The 21,255-nt window shown below is 39.8% G+C and overlaps 1 protein-coding gene and 1 long non-coding RNA gene across 3 annotated transcripts in view; one reads left to right on the top strand and one right to left on the bottom strand.

Moving 5' to 3' along the window:
* Window positions 1-3,367: 3,367 nt before the first annotated feature.
* On the bottom strand, window positions 3,368-8,359 carry LOC107319959. The gene is made up of 3 exons (XR_001558054.2): window positions 8,214-8,359; window positions 7,067-7,141; window positions 3,368-3,621 (listed from the first exon to the last, which is right to left on the bottom strand). It is a non-coding gene; the product is annotated as an uncharacterized LOC107319959 (long non-coding RNA).
* Window positions 8,360-8,384: 25 nt separating this feature from the next.
* The window catches only part of SUCLG2 (succinate-CoA ligase GDP-forming subunit beta), a 101,033-nt gene continuing 88,162 nt past the window's right edge, over window positions 8,385-21,255 (top strand). For both annotated transcript variants that reach the window (XM_015875363.1, XM_015875362.1), the window contains exon 1: window positions 8,385-8,513. In XM_015875363.1, the coding sequence (XP_015730849.1) occupies window positions 8,430-8,513 (84 nt within the window). In that variant the 5' untranslated portion in view covers window positions 8,385-8,429. The remainder of the gene's footprint in view (window positions 8,514-21,255) is intronic.

The following is a 21,255-nucleotide window of genomic DNA, read 5'->3' as shown; positions in this document are numbered from 1 at the left end:
GCATGGTTTCTCCAATCAAATACTTTATAGGTCTGTACTATAGGTATTTTCTGGATGCTTATGAGGGGATCTGGCAAATCACATTTTAGTTTCTTAGGTACAGAAGAATGCTTGATAGAGGAATCTTTTGTGGGTTTATTTCTTAAAATGGCCTCTAACATATAACAATACTTCAGTAATTGGAATGGGTCGCCCACAGAACTGGTAGAGTCCCCATTCCTAAAGGTATTTAGGAGACAGGTAGACATGGCTCTAAGGGACACTGTTTAGTTATGTGACTTGGTAGGTCTGGAAGGTCTTTTCCAATTTAGATGATTCTACGCTTGTCCAATTCCTCACCCTGCTTTTGCCTCCTTTTGGGGCAAATGGCACCTTCTAGGCTCCTCTTTTTATGCCACTATCTCTAGCCTTTCTCTATTCCTTTCTCCTAACCCCAAAATTAGAGTTACATGAGCTCCTCTGTCTGTATGTTTCTTCTTTGCCTTGCTAAACACAAAACTTCTTCCCAGAAGTCTTGATAACTTTTTAGAGAGTTACAAAACTGCAGAAGAAATGACAGAAAAACAGTAAAAACATTACAGCATATCCTCTTATCCCCCAGTACTCAACCTTATAATCTCCAGTTAGAAAGCAATTGCATTGCTTTTTGTTTTTCTAGAATAATTCAACTTTAAGCAAAGAACATATCTGGAAATACTTCTACGTTCTAAACATAGAAGTAAAAATGTTCTAATGGAAGTCAGTCTGCACTCTTTTCTATAGCATTCCCTACTGTGAAGGTTACTGTTTTTAAAAGTCTGTTTATACCTCACCATCTGTTAGACTTCTTTAAACTCACTTTATTCTTCATTGTGTGCTGTAATTAATGAAGTTTTCTGTATTATTACCACAGTAGCTGATGTTTTCCTTTATATATGAGAAGCAATAGCTCCCTGATGAAAAATCTGGCTTGCTTCTACACATGAACAGAATTTCCTTGAGCAAGAACCTCTTAGCTTAGATGTCATTGTGGTATCTGAGCAGAGGCCTTAGCAGTAGTGCAGACCACTTGCCTAGAGACACCACAAGAATTAAGTTATAGATGAGCTGGATTCAGTTAGTATGGCAACCTCATCTGTAAAGGAGAGTTGTCATATATAACTACTGCATTGTTTGGCAGATAACAAAGGGAACGAGACAAAATAAGTCAGCATCAAACCTCTCTGTAAGCTTTTGCTTCATCTACGTTAAATGGCTTTGAAATACATTACAGAGATAAGGTCATGCTTCTAAATGCCTTTTTGACTAGGATGACAGTTGCTGCATGCTCATCCCCTCTTTTTTATTTCTTTTTTTCCTTATCTTTCTGGTATACAACAGTTTGTAACTACACCAACATTCTTAGTAAGAAGAACAGAAACTGAATGCCAAACGTGAACACCGATTCAGTTTCACATAGCTAAGGAAGGAAAAGTGTCACATGATAAAACAATCTCTGGCTTTCATTTTATCAATAAGCATGCTAACCTAAATGAGAGGACTCTTCTTCTCCTTGAATTTGCCTCTGACTTCATCTTTTTTCTTTAACTTTCATCTGTGATAAGTACCCTTCACTCTGCTGTGCATATGAGACTTCTGAACTTGCTATTTAATCTTGACTGAGGCCCAGGACATAATCAACAGTCTTAAATGACCTCTGATAGTTGCCTTTCAAAAACTTAACAGCCTACCTTCAAAAACACATTTCTCCATCTGCCCATCAAGAAAAATGACCTCTGATGGTCTTTACTCACAGTTCACTGAGGGCTGATTTTCTCACTTTGGAGGGGGGCCAGGGGGGCTAATGGAGCTGATTCTCACTCTCTCAGCCCTTTGGAGTCCTTAAGCACTACTTACTGTTAGACAACTTCAGTTTGAAATCACTGGGCTTCATTAATGACATATATACGCTATTAACCTTCACTCTGCCAGTAATCTCTACAAAATTAGGTGCACTGAAACTTACTCATAATTTTGAATAACACAGGAAGAAAATGGAGGCATTACAGAAAAAAAAAATAAAAATACTGCAGGCCTTCTTATGTCCAAAAAAAAACCTTTAGAAGGTAGACTTTTCCCCCCTTCTACATCATTATAAAAAAAATCCTGTCAATAAAGGACTGCATTATATATACACCCATAAACACACACGTAAATATACATACATAGAGCTTTACACAGTGCCAGAAATCTTCAGCTTACTGCTCCCACTGGCCGGAAAAGAGTAAGAGGCTTCAGCAGGACATAGTGATAAAGGGTCTGCAGAAGGTGCATTGCTACTGCTTAGACCTGTGCTTCTAATATAAGACAGCACAAGCCAGGCTGTTCTTTATATTGAGATATAAGAGTTGCATAAAGCCTCATTGCTGTTTTCCAGAAACTCTAGACAAGAGACAAATCTCTTGCCAAGCCTTTTCTTTGCCTGCATATTGACTAAAGCTCATATTTATATGCTGCATCACAAGATAATACTCAGCATTAAAGCTGATTGATTAATTCATAACAATCATTGCCAAACAAATTATTCTCTTCACAGAACTCTGAAGTATTTTTAAATTCTTCAGTTATTTGTTGTGCTTAAATAACAAATTGAGTGCTTTCAGCTTCACAGAATGAGAACAGTTATGTTTTCAGTTGAAACGTAACAACCACTTGTATATGTTATACAAGTCATACAATATTGTTTTGTTTCTTTACTCCTGTCTGTCAACATTAGTGACAATTATTAAAGGAAATACTCATCAGCTCTCACATACACACTAATTCCATTAGAATTTGAGGGAGTATTTACTAATATACTATACTTTCAGTTATAAATACCACCTGATGACTTGATGTAATGCTATAATGGTACAATAATAGCAGGGTAGCAAAGTCTTCAGCTACAACAAGTGAGAACAAGACCAAATGCAGCAGCCAAAGATACAGAAGCAAAGAAAAAGAGCTGCTTACCTTTGGAAAGCCTTAAGTAGGTACAGACCTCCAGCAAGAGATATTCCCCCCACTGTTCATTGAAACTGGTTAACTATTATAAAGTAAATTCAATATTTTGTACGTATGTGTCACAAACACTGTAATAACTATGATTCTGGAGACCAGCAGAGATAAAATAATGACATTTATCCTTGCAAACTCTCCCGTTTGTTGGGAATCCTACTCTGAATTGCGTAAACCACATGTAGCCTTGAGTAACAGAGTCATTTCAGTATGTAGCTTAACACTCGCTAAGAATAAGTTAGAAGTCTAAAGGAGCTAAATCTAAAGTGAATAAATGAGTAATTATCTCAGAATACTACACTTTAGAAACACATTACCTTAATTCAAAACATAAAATCATCATAGCCTTTAAATGAGCCGTCCTTGTAGATTTTCAATTGTTTCTCTGAATTTTTATTACTATTTCCATTTTGAGCTGAAACGATCCTCAAAACAAATCACATACCTCCTATGGCAGTTGTTTTTAATGAATTGGTCTTCACTGCTTTTCTGTTTAAGTCAAAACACAGCTTTTTCTGAAGCACAGCCAGAGAGTACGCAAATACCCACTGGGGTAGAATTTTGATTGTAGACTCATTCTTATGCATCAAAACACACCCAGGTTTCCTAAAGAAACAAAACCATCAAAACATTTATTAAGGACAAACAATCTACATAGCAGAAGCTATATCTGATTTGTGTTCAGGTATTTCAGTTTTCTCTAGTGGTGCATTCAGGTTTTAAGACTTTTTACACAGTGCTGCAGTTCTTTGTTTAAAAAGACTGTTTAAAATGTTTATGGTTTTCACGAACTTCCACAATCACTGAGCCACTTGCTGATGTCCAGCCAGCTGTAATGAAAGTGAAACCTCCATCTATGCCAGAAAGATTTTATTGAAATAGGAAGACACAACAAGCACTCTACAAAATCCACTGAAATGGTACCCCATGACCCCAGACTAGGAAAGCTACATTTAAATCAATACTTAATTCGGCAGAAAATCAATTTCTCTCCCTCTGTAACCATAAAATTCATCAGGAAAAAATTACCTCTCACATATTATCAGTCCCTTCAACCTACGGGTTTAGAATTTAATTACAATAGATGATTTCAAGTCCTGCAACAGGTTGGGGTGATGTGTAAAAGGTGTTTTGCAATGTATCAATCAAAACATAGATTAGATGCAACATTGTATGGTAACTATTGAGTCGCAGTTTGAACCACTGATTGAACACCTGGGGGAAGGACCTGGCCACCCTGGGAGCACAGGTGGAGGCAATTCAGGTGTGCAACCAGAAGGGGTGGAGCCTGGCTGCACCTCCCTTAGACCTTAAGGGCTGACTGCCACTGAAGGAGGTTCTTTTCCTGGAGATCCCTCCTTAGTGAAGTTTTCCCTTGTAAATCTAGAATCTTCTAATGCAGGTGAGTCATGTTTTCCTTTTCTTTATAGCATCTCTCTGTTGTGTTAACCATTTTATTATCACACCTTTGTTGTAACACCTTTCCCATTGTACTGAACTGTCCAATTGCTACAGATGTGAACAGCTATAGCTTTTCTAATTTCTCTAGCCTTTCTTTACCAAAACAAAACAAAAAACCCACAAACAAACAAAAAAAAAAAAAACCCAGCAACAACAAAAAAAACCAAATATTGCTTATAGGAATACCTTGATTACAGCTGTCTATAGCACCATGCTATATCCAGGTTCCATTTCTGGAAAATAATCAGTTTTTTGCAGAGACTGTGCAAGACTCAGACAATCCTACCTAACATTCAATCTGTTAGGCTTTGGTTACTCTGAAGGTTAGGCTATTTTGCTTTTTTTCCTTTTACATGGTTGTTCTAGCTCTACTATGAATTAAAGAGCTTAATTACTTAGTACAAATGGAGCACACTGATTCCTACTAGTATGCATGTGCTGTTGGGTATGGTTGTTATTTATCTAAATGGGCATCTTCATCTGTGAGCTTTCCTTTATGTTCTAGTTAGCTTGCTGTTGAATATGTTTTTAAATGTAATGACTTAGTGTTAATTGTAGGTTACAAAGCGATATTAATCTAGTCATTCTGTTTCATATTTGGTAAGCCAGTGGGTTTTTTTAAGAGTGTTTTCGTTAGTAATAGACTGAATTACTAGCACATACATGGTAGAGCCTGCCTACTTATTACATTGCTGTTTTGCTGCTACTCTAACCTCCTCTCCTCTTCCCCAAGTAACCCTTCACCTTCCTCCCCCCCCCCTTTTTTTTGACTGTTAGGTATTTCTTTCTTGAACTTAGATTCTCTATAGGTTTTTAAAGGCTTCCAAGCCTCTGTAGAGATAGAGCCACATCTTATCAAAGAGGTCCAACCTCTGAGTATTTCTTCCACTGTATCCTACAGCTCAGTTCTCTACACTCTTTCTACTCTCAGTCCTATATTGTTTCTGACAGAAGTTCAATAAAATTGTCTTTCTATCCACGATATCAGGATTCTCAACATTGTTGGAACTGAGTATTATAGACCGATAGTCTATCTCTGCTGAGAAACCTGAACTCCACTGCCTGCCTTATTAGACAGCAGGCTGCTGGCAAAAGGAAGATATCACTTGTAAATTGATGCATCACTTCTACTGTTTTCAGTCAATTAATTTATGTCATAATTCCTGAATGTTTTCCTTCCATGGGGTCAAATGTTTAGGTATCAAGAAGGATCATTACTATTCTGCTGCCATTGGAATTGCCTTGCTTGCTAAAAGTCTTTTTAAATTAGGTTGTTTTACTACTTTTTCTCTTTACTGAATTTTACTATTTAAAGCCTTTCTCATTCTAGTCATGTATTTCCTGCTCCTAGTATTAACTATACAGTGAAGTTATCATATGGTGTTACAGTGCGTTTCCCTGACTTCCTGCCCTATCAAACACGGAGTTCAGGAACTGTTTTAAGTCTCACTTTTATTCTTTTGCTCCTGGCCACATACAAGCTCCAGTAGATATGTCAGAAGTGTATAGAATTTGAAAATGAAAAATGTAAACTGATATTTACACAGACTGATGATGCAGCAGTAGTTAGAGCTCATATTTATCCAAGCTTGCAACCACGAAATCCAATCCCACTTGGCCAAGAAACATTCCATCTTTCTAGCTTTCTGGATCCCTTACGTTTTATTTGAGTAATTATTTAACAAATGGAGGCTTTGTGGCTGTGTGCAGCGACTGAACTCATTGACCTAGAAGGTCATTTACAAATTCTGATATTCTATTTTTCCTCTTCTTTGATTTTCATTCTTTTGTGTTTCAGCTTTGAATGCTGCTGTTTTAACTTTATCCTTCCTGCTACCCTCCCTTCACTCACAGTATATCTACTGCTAACCATAAACTTTTTATCTTTTTTTCTTAATTTAGGGGAAAGACATGAACAGGGATGAGGAATGTGAAGAACTGATTCATCGTTGCAGGTATCATTCAGCCTACACATTGTAAGGCTCAGTCTGTGATCTTATTTTCTGTTCCTCAGCCACTGTCAGTGGTATTCTGGTGGATTCTATGTAGCTTCTCTACACGTGTTATTCCTGGGAAGGCTGTGTGTGGAATGTCTTACACAGAAACATACTCATCAGGAAATGTATGTGGATATGAAGACTCTTCTGCAGCTGACACAAGTATCATTACTAGGTGATAAGTACACGATGAAATGTCTTTCTGCCCATTGTTAACAGTGCTCTGAAAATGAGGCTGCAACCCATCAAAAGCAGATTAGGGCAACTGTATAATCAGTGATTAAAAAGTAAAAGTGTGAGGGCTCACGTAAGTACTCCTTTGAAGTTGTAAGACTAATCATCTGAATGATGAATGATTATTTGTCTTAATTTTATTTCAGGCTAAATTAGAAGACTATACTTTCTGTAAAAACACAAATGTTCCCCACTTCATTGCTGTAATAATGGTTTTGTTCCTGACATGTATCAGCATGAGCTCAGATATGTTACTCAGGAAAAATTAGTAAGAAAAAAAACCTCAGCTCTGCTAGCTATAATGAGCTTGTATTTGTCAAATGGCTTTTTGGTAAATTGATAAGTTAATGATAAACAACCTTTCTGAACTGCTGGGTACACCATCCATGTGCTGGCTGTGATGATCTTCAGCAAATAATGTTTCAGGAGGTAATCTGTATGGGTTAGAAAATGAGCATACGATCTCATCATTAACAAATACAGATGCAATGAACAGGTAATGCAAGAACATTTAAAAAATGTTTTTCTTTACCCGTGCAACTTGTGTGCTCTCACTAAATACTATCAACTATGTAGGACTAGGGATCAGATCACAAGAGCATGGCAACATGCATTATACAAGGTTTCTTTGAACCTTAAAGCAAAACAACCATTAATGTCTTGAAATTAAGTGCACCACTGCTAAACATCTTAGCTATAGTCTAGCTTTATATGCATCCTGAGGAATGCATGTAAATGCTGCACTTCCAGGAGAGCTACAAAGAGGTATCTTTGGAAGCCTAGAAGGGATGTGCTTTGAAATCAGTCCCTCTTGACCCTATTTTTATGTTGTTTTGTGGACAGTGCATTGGGAATAATCCTTAGGTGATCTCAAGTTACTGCAGCCTAAGTGAGGCTTTCTAACAATAATCTATATTGGTGTCTCATCTTTCAAACATTCACACACACACACACACACACCCTTCTACCCCACACTGCAAGAAAGCTGGCATTTGCTTGCCCTGCTGTGTGAGACCTGCTCAATCTACTCTTCATTTCTTTGGCTTATGTTTATGAACAAGGAAACTAAACATGAGGACAGTCCATCTTTATACTTTTGCTCTTCATACTTCAAAAGTCAGTTATCTCCAATGTTAGAGATACCAAAATGCATCTCTTGGTGACTAACTCTGTGTGTTTGCACAGTATTTTTCCACTTACCAATCCTAAACAATAAAAACGTAGAAAGGAAGGTTCCCCATAACTTATATTAAACAGTGAAAGTGCTCCATATATTATTAAATGATAGTGTTGCGTGTAATCTGTGCACATTATCTGAAGGTTTATATACCTGTTATATATCTAAACCTAACACAGACAGCCATAATAGTTTGTATGAATAGGAAACACTGCAGTTATGAAACTAAAAATTAAATTATATTCCTCCATCATCATACCGAAGCCAATATACAGCGTTTTGAAAGAACAAGCACACAGTAATACGTAGGTTAATACTGGATACCATACGTTATTGCTTAATGCTATCTAGGAGCTGCATCTTCAGATCCTTAATTGAAACACACATCACACCTGTGTTCGCTCCATCTCCACGTGGATGGAATGAAGCTTTTCCCCAACTCCCCGTGGAGGGATGTGAGCCCTGGGGCCGCGCTGAGCTTCCGCCCGGGGAGCGGGGCAAGGGCGGAGACAGCGGCCGGCGGGCGGGCGTGCTGAGCGGCCAAGATGGCGTTTCCCGTGACCGTGCGGGCGTGCGCTGCTCTGCGGGACCTGGCCCTGCGATCCGCCCGCCTGCGGGGCAGCTTCCCGGTGAGTGAGTCCCGGCCGCCGCGTCCTGCCGAGGAGGGAGGCTCTGCAGACACCGCCCCGCTCCCCGTCCCGCTGCCTGCTGCTGGACGTCCCTAGGAGACTTCCCCCCTGCCCCCCGGGTTCCCGCTGGGCTCGGGGCTCAGCTCAGCCCGTGGTTGGAAAGAGATTTGCTTTCTGTCTTCACGCCCTGCAGGCTTTCCCTGCTCAGGTTGTGGCTGTGGGAGGTGTGCTGAGCCTGAAACCACGCTGTGTTGGGAGAGCTGGAAACAAGCAAACGTGTAGAGGTGGAAACAAGCGTGCTTGTAGCGTTAGGAAACAGCAAACTCGCTCCTCTCGCTGTCCCGTGCCCGGGGCAAAGGTCTGGGAACAGCTGAGAGTCGGAGTGCGGCTCTGCCCGAGGCTTAAACCGGTCTTTGGGAGGAAATCGCGTGACCTTTTGGTGCTGGTCATTAGTTTCGTTTAGCAGCCACTTGTCCGCTTCCGCAGTGTAAGTTTAAGTGGTGTCTGGGGCAGCTGCGTTCAGCTGGTGGCTCTGGCTCCCATCTGTGCGGCTGGGGGCAGGGGCTCTGCTGGGCTGATGGGAGGAGGCCTTCGTTCACCTCTGCCACGGAACAGCAGGGAGCTGAAGATGAAATGAGATACGCACATTTGGGCTAGTTCTGGTGCCTTCTCCTTTACTTTGTTTTCTTATCAGATCAGCAGCTGCACGGGAGTCGTCTTTGGTCCGTGCACTTGAATGTTTTCCCAAGAGCAAAAGCCTCATGGGGGAGCATGGCTGGTTTGGAGTTGAGTGCTGCATGGTGCTGTTGCTGGGTGCTCGTGGCTGTGTGCCATCAGCTGAGCTGAATTTGCACTGTGCACCTTTTGTATGGACTGTCCTTCAGCCTGGGGGAACCTTAGTTTTCTGATGGTGGGTACAGTGGAATTCAGTGCAGTTGAGCACTTGCACGTCTGGTTCATATGTGTGCAGATATGTGTATGCACTTATTTGTGTATACATACTTAACTCTGCCTTGATTGGCAAAGAGCCCCAGCAGCGTTTCGTGCTCATGTGTTACATTGAAGACGTGTTTCAGTCATGATGGCTCAAATAACTCTGACCCTACAGTACCAAACCCAGAAGTAGCTTCTTTTTGATTCTGTAGAGCTCTGATTTGGGGAGCTTTTATAGGGCACATCTGCTCAGATTCTCAAAATTATTAACATATTAACACATCAACTTCTTAAATTTGTTTGTGTGTTCCTTACAAAATAGAGCTACTGGCTTGTCTTGTAAATGACGTGTTCTTGTGTCTGAGCTATCAGCTATTAAGCGCATCTCTCCAGTTATGCTCCTTCCATACAAACTGTTTTCAAGAACCCCATTGTTACAACGTAACAATGAGTCAACTTGTTTAAGTGATACATTTCTTTTTTCCTATGGAAAGGCCTTCATTTTTTTGCAACATCGCATTACAGAGTTCATATCTGAATCATCCTTTACTTTTGACACTATCAAGCTACAAACCTTTCTCCTGGTGTAGGATCTGCTTTCCGTGGTGCTATGAAGTAGCAAGATAAGGAATCTGAGGGAGGCCTCTTATTAATACAATTGCTTTCATTTGACCCGTTCCCTACTTAATGTAGACCAGAAATGGCACCAATAATTTACTATAAAAAAGCAAAACCTGTTTTGTTCTCAAAGCTACAGTAGTGAATAATCTTAAACTTTTAAAACTGTTTCTTCTGGGATTCTCCTCATTATTCCACATTGGGAAAGTCCCAGCCTTGTAACCAGCTGAGCATTTGCTTGAGCAGTTTGTTGGAGCTCTGGTACCAGGAGGCTCAAGCAGGAGCACTGCAGATCGGTTTTGTTTCTGATCCAGTGCCTTCTGGTGTTTTCATAACCCTGTGTAAGTCGATGCCTGATGGGATTTACAATCTTTCCTCATGAGCTTGGTGGTAGGAGTGCTATTCATGCACTTTGTTGCAGAATTACTGATTGTAAAACCATTGATGCTGCTCACAGCTGTTGAAACAAGGATTTGGAGGAGTGTGTGTGTGTAAAAACATAAGTGAAGAAAAGTTTCTTTTCTCTGTAACTTTAAGGGTGGGCTAAGAGGTTCACATTGATCCTATCACATGCAAATATTTTATCATCCTTCAGCTTTCTCTTTGTCGCTTTAACTTCTTGTAACTTATTTTTTCCCCCCTTTTTCATGGATTCAGTTCTTAGCGCTCTAGGAGTTTCCATCTGACCAAGTGTTTCAAGAAGATAAAAGATAAATTTCAGTTGTCTGCAGTGCTTGTGGACAGGCGTATTTAGACCTGCTTTTACTGAAGCAGTATTTGTAAAGAGCTGTGACAAACGCTCCAGGGACCGTTCTGCAGCAGAATTCAATCTTGTTGGCTAGCAACAAATAGGCTCCGTTGAAGGCTGTTTATTTGAATGGGAGTTGGATTCGGCCCTTTGGGAGAGTGCTGTGTTTTCAAAATAGCTTCAGATGCAGTGAATTTCGGCGATGAATATAAATAAGGAACAATTAAGTCAGAGCCATAATAAGATGCTTAAGGTATCTCTCAAATTTTCTAATACAACTATCAGATAATAGCTGGTGCATTACACAGCCCTGCACTGGCCTTCAAAACTCATCCTCAGTCCTACCCTGACGTTTCCAGATTTCATGCATGTTATTTTAAAATAAATAGGAAAAGACTGGATGCAGCAATAGTCCTGCTTTAAAATCTGCTGAATTCTGTGTGGATTAGAAATAGACAAGATTGTTCACTACAGATGCCTTCAGTTCCTAAGCTTGACAACTTGTGAAGCCTTGTTAATGCTGAATGGAGGAAGTTTTGTCTTTGTTAAGAAGTTATCAGCTGCAAGTGAAGTTAATGATCTTCCACGCAAGGGGAAGTGTTATTTTCAATAACTTGTAATTTATGACTTCAGCAGCTACTCATGTGCCAGAAGTCTTGCTTTTTTTCTTGGCTTTATGTTAAGTTGTTGAAAGTTTCTTGGGGGTTCAGTCTGCTTCTATGTTTGGCTTTGCCTGGTTGTCAGTTTCACTATAATTCTTAATATTTTACATTTTGAGGCAGGCATTACATGAGCCTCCTGACTGCCAGAAGTGATATTTTTTAGTATATGTGCCTAAATAGAAAAAACAACTATAGTCCTCATCTGTAGGCAGCACTGAAATGCTGATATGCAGTGGAAGTTTGGCCCACTCTTTCCTGGCAGTTCCCTTAAGCACAGTTGGAGAATCCTCTTTGGAGGGTATTGCTGTTTTTACTGGCCATTCTTTGTACTTCGTTTAGGTATATTCATAGGATAGGGTCAGTGAGCTGAGAAGGGGTAGTCTTTATGTATATGACATTTGGTTGTGAATTACCAGGGACACCTATGTTCTTAAACCTGGTCACGGACCAGTAAACTCTTCCACCTTCTGAACTCCCAAGCAGTTCACCCAAAGATAGCCCTTGGTTGGATACGGTTAGGATTAACTAAATGTTTTCCTATAAAAGCAAGTGCTTTTTTTCATTGATCAGCCTCCTGAGGTGTTTGTTACTATTATTGAGTAGACAAACTCTGTTTCCTTTAGGGGTGTCCAAGAAATTTTTTCTTTCCTCCTATTCTTATTCCCTAGAATATTGTTGGTGTGTGTGACAATTCTTTCTTCTTATTATTTCAGTTTCATTTAGTCTGACTACGAACAAGGATGCTGTGAGGGATGTGGGAAGATGGTGAGGTTCTTTTGGGAGTATAGAAAAGTGAGGTGTGTATAGAAATGGTTGAAGTTTGATTGTTTCTTAGGTGTAGATAATTTTCCCCTTTTGTTTTGAATATTAATTTTTAGCTGGAAATTAGTTTTGGATCCCTGCTCCATCTTGAGGAGGCACTTACCAGGACAGTTCTGGGATTACTGAACCCTTCTTGATTTATTCCTTTGTTGCTGTGGTCCACACCTGCAGCAAGCAGCTCAGCTCATTATTGCCTCAGACAGTCCAATCTTTCTGTGCATGCTTGAGACTATAATCTGCAGCTTTGAGCATATACCCTAAGGATTTTCTACAGAAAATTCCCTTCTTTAATATTCTCTGCTGATGAAGCCAGTTTTGAGCCATCTGTGTATCAGAGCTGAATGTACATCTCCCACCTCAGCATTTTAATAAAATACAGGGCACAGACAGGAATCAGGTTATCACTGCAACTGATTATGACAGTAACTTTGGGAATGGTAATTAAGCATTGATCCATAATTAATAGTGAGTTATTGATCTTATTTTAACCAGGTAGGCGTTAGTTCCCAACTAAGAGGGGAAGTTAAGGTGGAATGCTGTGTCAAGTCCTGTTTGTGTTAAGGAAGGTGGACGAGGCGCAATAATGGCCTTCAGGATTTGATGGGCATTAACTCGATGTAGAGCAAGAGACTTTTTGCATATTTGTTTGCTTTTGATGATTAAATTGTAAAGGGCATGATTTTGTTTGTCTGAAAATAGGTAGATGTTTTGAGAACATTGGTAGCAGCAACTTCAAACGCATTCATTCAGTGTGCATTTAGAATACTTCTGGAGCAATAAGCAAGCTCGTGGGAGCAATAGCTGGGAAAGATGAAAAACAGCAATGTATTACAGGGGTAGATAGACCCTGAGGAATATAAGCAATGAACAAGAGTCTCAATGTATGTCAGGAGGAGGCAGAAATCTCTGTAGCTACTTTGCTTTGGCGTCTAACTCACGTCCACTTAAATTCTTGGGGTGATGTGAAAGTTTAATAGGAATTGCCTAGGATGGGAAAGTAAGGGGGATGTTTGACTGTATTTGGTGGAGTTGTCTTCTTGCTTGAAACTTTTGACTAAAAAATGTGAAGCTGCAAATGAAAAGCCAGGAACAAATCACTTGTGGAATGCTGCTTTTTTTTTTTGTTTGGTTTTCTTCCTCTGAGGGATCCACGGGCAAAAGAACAGCTTAATTTGACATCTGCTTACTTAATGGCAGCCAAGAAACCAGCTACAGCCTTGCAAAAAAAAGAGTTGCTTCTACATAATATTGGTATGAAACTGTCTGGAAAATTACAGTTATGGGAAAGATTACATATGCAAATTATAGTTAAGTGATAGGTAAAGATAAAGAACACAGATATCTATGAAAATTACAGATGAAAGTGCTATTAAAAGCAGCAGAATACTTTTCATTATCAACCGTTTTCTTGCTTAGCTGTTTAAGGTCTGAAGATGGCATGAGAACTGAATTATTTAGCTTCCTCCACTCTGCTTCTCTAAACACATTGGAAACAGTGAAAGTATTTAATTAAATTCTTTCATGCAGAGTTTGAGTCTGGGTTTGTTTCTCAGTTAGATGGCTCAGTTTGAAATAGTCTACAGCAATGCTGTAAAATTAGGGAACAGAGGAGTTGGTATTTAGAGCTTGCATTAAATGCTGTGAAACACAGAGAGGTGGGGCTGGGGAATAATATGTTCTCAAAGTACATATTTTGGGGCTACGTTTTATTTACCCAAGATCTGTGTTAGGACTGTTGTCTTTTGGGGTTCGAGAAGCTGCATAGGTCTTATGTCAGATGTCAGCCGGACATGAAGGAACCTTCCTGCATAACCTGCCCATCTGGGGTCTTTCTCTGTGTCCTCTCAGTAATTACTTCTCTGTATATTGTTAACAGAGGTTATTTTGGTCAGTCAGTTTTCCAGCTAACCCGTAGTCTATGCAGGGAGATAAAATGATGCCACACAGAGGAAGCTGAGGGGTTTGACTTCTCTTCAAGTTCTAGAACTTGTTTTAGATTCAGGATTGCAATCTCTGGTCATTCCTCGGTGTTTTCTTCTACTAGTGCAGAGGTGGCTCGTGTCACATCCCACTGATAGCTCCTGTTAAGAGTGAAATGAATCATAGAATCACAGGGTTGGATAGGACCTGCAAGATCATCTCGTCCAACAGTCCTCCTTGTACCACTGCTACCACAAGCTACTAAACCATATCTTGTAGCTCTTCTTCAAGATGCCTCTTGAACACTGCCAGGGAGGGTGACTCCACCACCTCCTTGGGCAGGCCATGATTAAAAAGTAAAATATGTATTTTTAATTCACTTACCACAGTAACCCACCTTATTTCTTTGAAGATTTAGTAACAAAGATACTCAGAAAAACCATTCATCGTTGTCTGCAAATCTGTTTTCAGACTGATGATGTGGAACTGGGGATGCGCAGTAGAGGTGGGGTACTCACACAGGGTTTGGTCACAGAGCAGTGTTAAGAGTTGCTGACCCTACAGAGTTGGTGATTTTCTCCTTGTCCCCCTCATGCCTTCTTGTGACTTCAGATCATTACTCTGCTGTCTTTTACGAGCAGCCACATTGGCTTTATTGGTGCCTTTGGTTGCTTAGTGCCTGATTAATGTTATCAGCTTGCAGGTAGGTAGTGTTTCTAAAGAGTTGCTTGATGAACATGCTTCTGGTGAAGGACTGCTCTCCTCTACCCCTTGGCTCGCTGATGAGCTTTTATTGTGCACTGCACTTCTACATGTCTGAAAGCCTCAATCCTTGCAAACATCTGAGCACAGGCGGTGAACATGTCTGAGTTTTCAGAAGGCAAGAAACTGGAGATGGCTTTGTTTTAAAGATGACTTAAAATAGACATTCATTTGCCTGGAATGTTTGATCAGTGGTGTAAGAAATGTAGAAATAGACTTTTAAGGTCAGTCTGTTTGATGATGAAGAGATAATGCTGCGTGTGTTGTCCCAGACTTGCTTTGAGATTTCAGGATGGCAGCAGGGTGAATTTTCAGAGTGAATAATAAAGAAATATTAATAAAGAAGAAGTGTCCCACAGAGTAAGGAAAAATGCTCATAACCTTTGGTTTCCTATTAAAGAAGCATACTTTCATCCTCTGTTCTGTGACAGGTTCTGATTTCTGTGCAGCTGCGCCAAAAACAACCAGGAGCCTGTCTTTATTCTTGTATGTTCATTCCTTTACATTCACTGCATATAGGTCTAAGTGTTCTACCTGAAACCAAGGTGATTCAAACAAAAGCTTTGTATCAGTCAGTTTTGTGGTGCTTCTGGGATAGGAAATGTTGCAGTCCTTTCCATACAGTCCAGTTGTTTGGTAAACCAGTTACGACTTAGTCGTACAGTAAGACTGTTACTGCAGGTACTTCTCTATGTTTCTCTACTGCTGTGGACATTTGCATGTTGATTGCTTTAGAGTGTTATGCTGCTTAGTGCTCAAAGCTGTAGTCTTTGTGATGACATAATTAGGTAGTGTGGAAATTATCATGATTTCACTGCAAGTATTGAAGAGCTGGAACAAAACCTCTGATAATGTTTCATATTTGCTTCTCTGTGTTGAGAAATAGAGCTCAGACTGTCTAACTTGACATTTAATTGTAGTTTCTTTCTTAATGTATCAGTGATTCCTAATGCTTGAGGAAGTATTTTTCCAGGGCATGGCAAGTGCAAAAAACTTCTTTGATAGGTGTGATTATTTGAGGCTGGAGATCAGAAGCATTCCTGATCAACTCTTTGACCATGCTTTGACTTCTAATAACCCAGGGAGCTTAATTAGGGTGAGCTGTAGGACAAAATTCATAGTGGGCTCTTTATATTCATACTCTTTATATTTCATGGTTGGTGGCAAAATAGTTTTCAAGGTATTTCTTTTCCTGGCTGTATTTAATAAGCAGGACTCTTCTTCATAGTTGTATAATAAAGTGATTGAAGTCTTGTAAAAATGAGGAAGCTTAAACACTTCATAAGGTGAGAGCAGAAATAATGCATTTAAAATAAATGACTATTTCTGATTTATGTGAGGAAGGCAGCACAGCTCCTATTTTGTCTAAGAAATGCATATCACCAGCAGTCTTCCTTCATTTACAAAGGCAGGTAATGTATCACGGTATTTTCTGCGTCTGATGACTCAGTTGTATATGGTGGTAAGTTGATTTTCATTCAGATACTTCAAAGCCTTTATTTTTTTAGGTCAGGGAAGCGTGCTTTTCTGAAAGCTTTGAAGTTTCAAATAAACAAAATGGGCATAATTTGACTAAAGTTAATTACTAATGCAAAAGAGCTCTATTGATAGCTAGCCAAAAGGAGAAACTGAATCCATCAGTTTGTATTGTTCTTTATTTTGTCCAAGCAAAGGCTCTGAAAACTGATTCTTATGGATGTACTATAAGTATTTTTAATATTGTTTTATTTATTAGGTTTAATTAAAGAATGCAAGATACATTTTTTTTTTTTCCCCCTTATGGTTTCTGAAGTAAGCTGAGGGAATGCTGCACAGCCAGGGCAGGGGACCGAGAGCTCTGTGTCCAGGCAAGCAGCTTGGCTTTATTGACATCCTACTTCTTACATAGCCTTAAGCATGTTGTTCAATCCAGAATGTTTCTGCGTGATCCCGTAGGATGAGGAACCCACCGTAGTTAGGTTGTGTTTTCAGAGCTCAGTGATTCACCTCTCAGCTGAACTTCAGTGGGATTTGAGCAGGCTCAGCCTTTAAATGCTAAGCAGAGCGTATCAGAGAACTTGTCAGTGTCTAAAATTTGCTGGCAGTTAATTTGCAGCAATTTCTATTTTGGTGTTTGTATGTAAATAGAGGCCTTGCATTGTGGTGAAGGGTTGTGAAGGATTTGGCCATGCACTCTTTAATTTGGGATGAACCCATGGCTGCCAAACAGAGCCATAGGTGACAAGGTGTGGGAAAGGGAGCACTGAGGTCAGGGCCTTCCTGATGAGGGGCTGTTCTTCCTGCCATCATCTCTTGTACCCCTGAGATCTGCAGTCCTCAGAAAAGCATGTCCACACACACCCATGAAGATTATCCGGGTGGTAGCTGCTAAAATCTGCCTCATAGTGCACAAGGAGGTGGGCTCAGATGCTGGTTTTCAAGATAAGGAGAATAAGGCTGACAGAAGGAGCTCAAGTCTGACCCTGTGCTTGTTCCTTGTAGTTTACAATGGAGCTTAGTGGGTGGGAGAGTGTATTTAGAGAACAGCTGTCAAAATCCCTGTGTGTAAGCAAGCTGCAAAAGAGTCTGTAAAGTATAATCATTACTGGAGGCTTTAAATCTGCAGCGAGCGAAGGATTTGCTTCCAGTTCATTCTTGCCTCTTCTTCTTTGCATGAGATGTAAACAGAAGGGTAAATCAGAAAGCTGCATTTGTAAATGTGACTTAAAGATGTGCTGGAACAGAACTTTGTAGTGTTCTTATCTTTTTTATTTCTCTTTCCTGAGCTAATGGCCCAAGTGAGGTGTGCAGTGTAGGAACATCACAGCACACTGCGTCATTCCTAGGGGAGAGTGGAGGCTAAGCTTGGGAACAATCAGTTTGCAATCAGACTGATTATAAAGGGACAGGAAGGCAGACAAGGTAAAAGCAAAAGGATGTAGCATAGAGTTGTAGAGAAAAGTGTTCAGGAACTCTTGAACTAAAAATGTTTCTTTTAGCAGTGAGCTATCAGGGAGTTCAGGAGAGCTGTTAAGGGAGGCTTTATAGTTTTGTTAAAGTAACTGTTTAGTTTTTTTTCCAGCCCCACTTCTACTCAGAGTGCGTTTATTTAGAAACTGGCAAAGTTTAACTAAGCCATGACATTTTATCTGCAATGCTGAGAGATATTCAAGACATAACTGAGTTGCCTCTAAAACTTATACAAAGGATTTTTTTTATGTGTGCTTTGCTATCACTGAAGTAAAATGGGACAGGAACTATTCAGGGACTTTTACTTTTCTAATCCAATCTATTTGACTTTGTAAATTAGATCTGTTTCAAAATGGAGAATAGTGTGAGCTGGTTTGGTGTTGTCTTCCTGTCAGTCCTCCTCCAGCTGTAGCATCTGTTAGAGGGCTGTTCAGTGTTGGGTAAAGGTTTAGAAGATGAGCTTCAGTGAAGGAGATAAGTAGAGCAAAAAGCCTTGCTAACAGCAAGACTCTTTGAAAGTGATGGATGCACTCCTGATGTTCCAACTTCCAACCAGTTGGTATCGACATGACTAGAGACACACACAATATGTGTTTTCAAATGAGTTTTGGGAAGGTTCACCCGTTGCAGCAAGGAAATCAATGGGAGAATGAGGCAATCTGATTTTACTTTGGGGTCAAATCTAGTAGGCTTATTTCTTTGGTATAATCATATGTAGCTGGGAAGTTTGCTGCTGCAGCACTGGGTTTGTAGGCCTGCATGGTTCTGAAAACTCGTGTCTTGTTCAGAGCTGATCCTGACAATTCACTCACTACCACACTTATTATTCCTTTACGTACTGTGCAATTATGTTTTGTTTTAGTTTGTTTTGAAATAATTCAGGAATGCTATCTGGGGCTTTATGGAACTCATCAGTACTGCCTGTATGTCTGTCCGATAGGGCTGCAGTAACTCAGCATAATCATTAAACAAACAGATTTGTGTTCTGTTAGTAATTGCTAACTGCCTGTTTCTCAGCAGGTGAGTGGAGCCACTTGGCATCTATTAGTTTCTGCTATGTTCTGTTAACTGCAGGTAGGTAATGTGTAGTTTATATCCTCGCCTTATTATATTGTATTTGAATAATCACCGTTGCTTGGCAATGGGAGAGAAGATAGGTTCACTTAACTATAATGGGTAAGATGGCTACACATGTCTTCTCTAGCTTTTCATTTGAAACAGTAACGTGCCAATATTAGAAACAGAAACTAGTTTAGCAACTTTCTTTCTTGTTTGTAACTGTCCTAATGTTTCCTGCTGGGAGGCGCTGTGATTTCAGCCTTCCTATCTCTCCTTTGCAGAGGCTCCTGTTAAAAGAACCTTGCAACTTGACAAGAGAAATAGGCTTTTCCACAAACTTTGTGGAAGTCTTCAGAGAAGTATTTAACTGATCACTTTCTATTACACGAACTAGAATTAAAATCCTGATACAAACACCCCCTATAATTATACATACATATTAATATATACATATTTGTTTATTATTTTTATTAGTTTTTTAAACCCTGTTTTAAACAGGAAGATTGCAGCCTTGTAGCAACAAGCACAGTGTCTTCGCCATTCTTAGGAATATGATGCTGTTATAATCTGTTGCATTAATGTTGGTGCAATAAAATGTGTGAGGCAATGTCAGCGTTGTATGGGAAGGTGGTGGTGGAACTTAAACCAGTGTCAGGTGCAGCTGGAGAACTGCAGGAAGATGTGAGGCAGGACTGAAGGCAGGAGCAGCTTTCTGGGATGGCAGGAGCACATGAAGCAATTGTTTGATTGCTGAAGAGTGCTGCTCTGTAAATGTCACTAAATTGCCTCTGGACTGAGCTGACGCACTTCTCTTTTGCGTAAGCATGACTTAAGGGTGGATTAATGTTTGCAGAGACTACAGAATGCTCATTTTTAAATAAGCTCATTTGAGTAATTGAAAAACAATATTGAGGCAGTGCTAGGCAAAGATTTTTCCAGTGCAGGGTTTAACCTTAGGCTTTACTATCAAGGTTTATTCACTCAAGGTAGCGGCCTGATTTTTAGTAGTATGAACTTCTAAGCAGAAACCATTGCCTCTTCTGTTGTTTGAAAACTTCGTTTGCGTACTAAAATGAAACCCTTGGACGTGTCCTCCACCATTTGACTCTCACTTTTGTAAACAGTTTACCAGCAAAAATCCTAATAATAATGTTAACATTTGGTGCTGCTCTTTTAACCGAACCACCAGTTTTTCTCCTTTTTGTTTTGAACGCAGATAGAGTTGCTTTTTTATTTAATGTGCCTTGTTTCAAAGAGTCACAGAGCTGTTAGGAGGAGTAGTAAGAATTGCCCACCAGAACCGACTGCCTGGCTTTAGTAAACAGCAGCACAGCGGCATATTTCACGTGGGTTTTTCTTTATTAGAAGCTGTGTTACATAAACCTCAATAGCTGCAGCAACAGATCTCACTCATTCTGAAAAGTGAGTGTACAGGTCAGTGGTGTAAAAAAGTAAATTGCTCCTGTGGTTTATTGATCAAAATGCTGTAGCCTTAAAGAACTTGGAAGCGTGAACTCTTTTTCCCTCTCTTCTTATGAGGCATAGTTTGTTTTTACTGTGCAGGGTGCTTTGTGTGGTGCATTCTGAGAAGTAAATTTGGAACTGAAGGATTTGAAGCTGAAGCAACACTACTTGATATTAAGGTGATTTACAGTGTTTTTATACAAATTTTAACAAGAAATAAACAGTTTTGAACCGCTGTGGGGGAAAAAGAAAAAAGCGTGGAAAGCTTGTTTTTGCCAGGAAAATATTCTAGGCTTCATCCTAAAAGATAAAACTAATTTCATAACCAAGTTAAAAAAAATGTATCACAGAAGCATGGATTGAAGTGTTGCTAAAAACACACCCACTGCTGGGTGAAGCTGGTCTCTGCTCAATATCAAAGTGTGCTATACTGTGTATCCAATCTGAAGTCAGCACTTTGGGGTGCTGATGGAAAATACTTTTCTCTTTGACTCTGAAGTCTGGGGGTCTGCTGCTGTCTTAGAAGGTGAGAACTGATTTGTGATAGCCTAGATGATGTCACCTGGGAAAGATGTTTTCCATCATCTTGTGTGTCATGCAGGTGGATGGCATTAGTTATCTATGGGGAGAAGAGTATGTGTGGTTTAGCATAAGTGGCAGACCTTAGAACCCATCTTTCTATTTTCTTTTGTACCTTAATGATTTGTTGTAATTTCCATGTGTTTGCATTTCATGACTTCCATATGTGATAAACTTTCCTCTCAGTGTACTGCGTTATTCCTAAATGTTTGTTTCTAGTCAGACT

The sequence above is a fragment of the Coturnix japonica genome, chromosome 12 (assembly GCF_001577835.2).
Source record: "Coturnix japonica isolate 7356 chromosome 12, Coturnix japonica 2.1, whole genome shotgun sequence".
Lineage (NCBI taxonomy): Eukaryota > Metazoa > Chordata > Aves > Galliformes > Phasianidae > Coturnix > Coturnix japonica.
The sequence above is the reverse complement of the archived record's forward strand: the minus strand, read 5'-3'. Positions and strand labels throughout refer to the sequence as shown.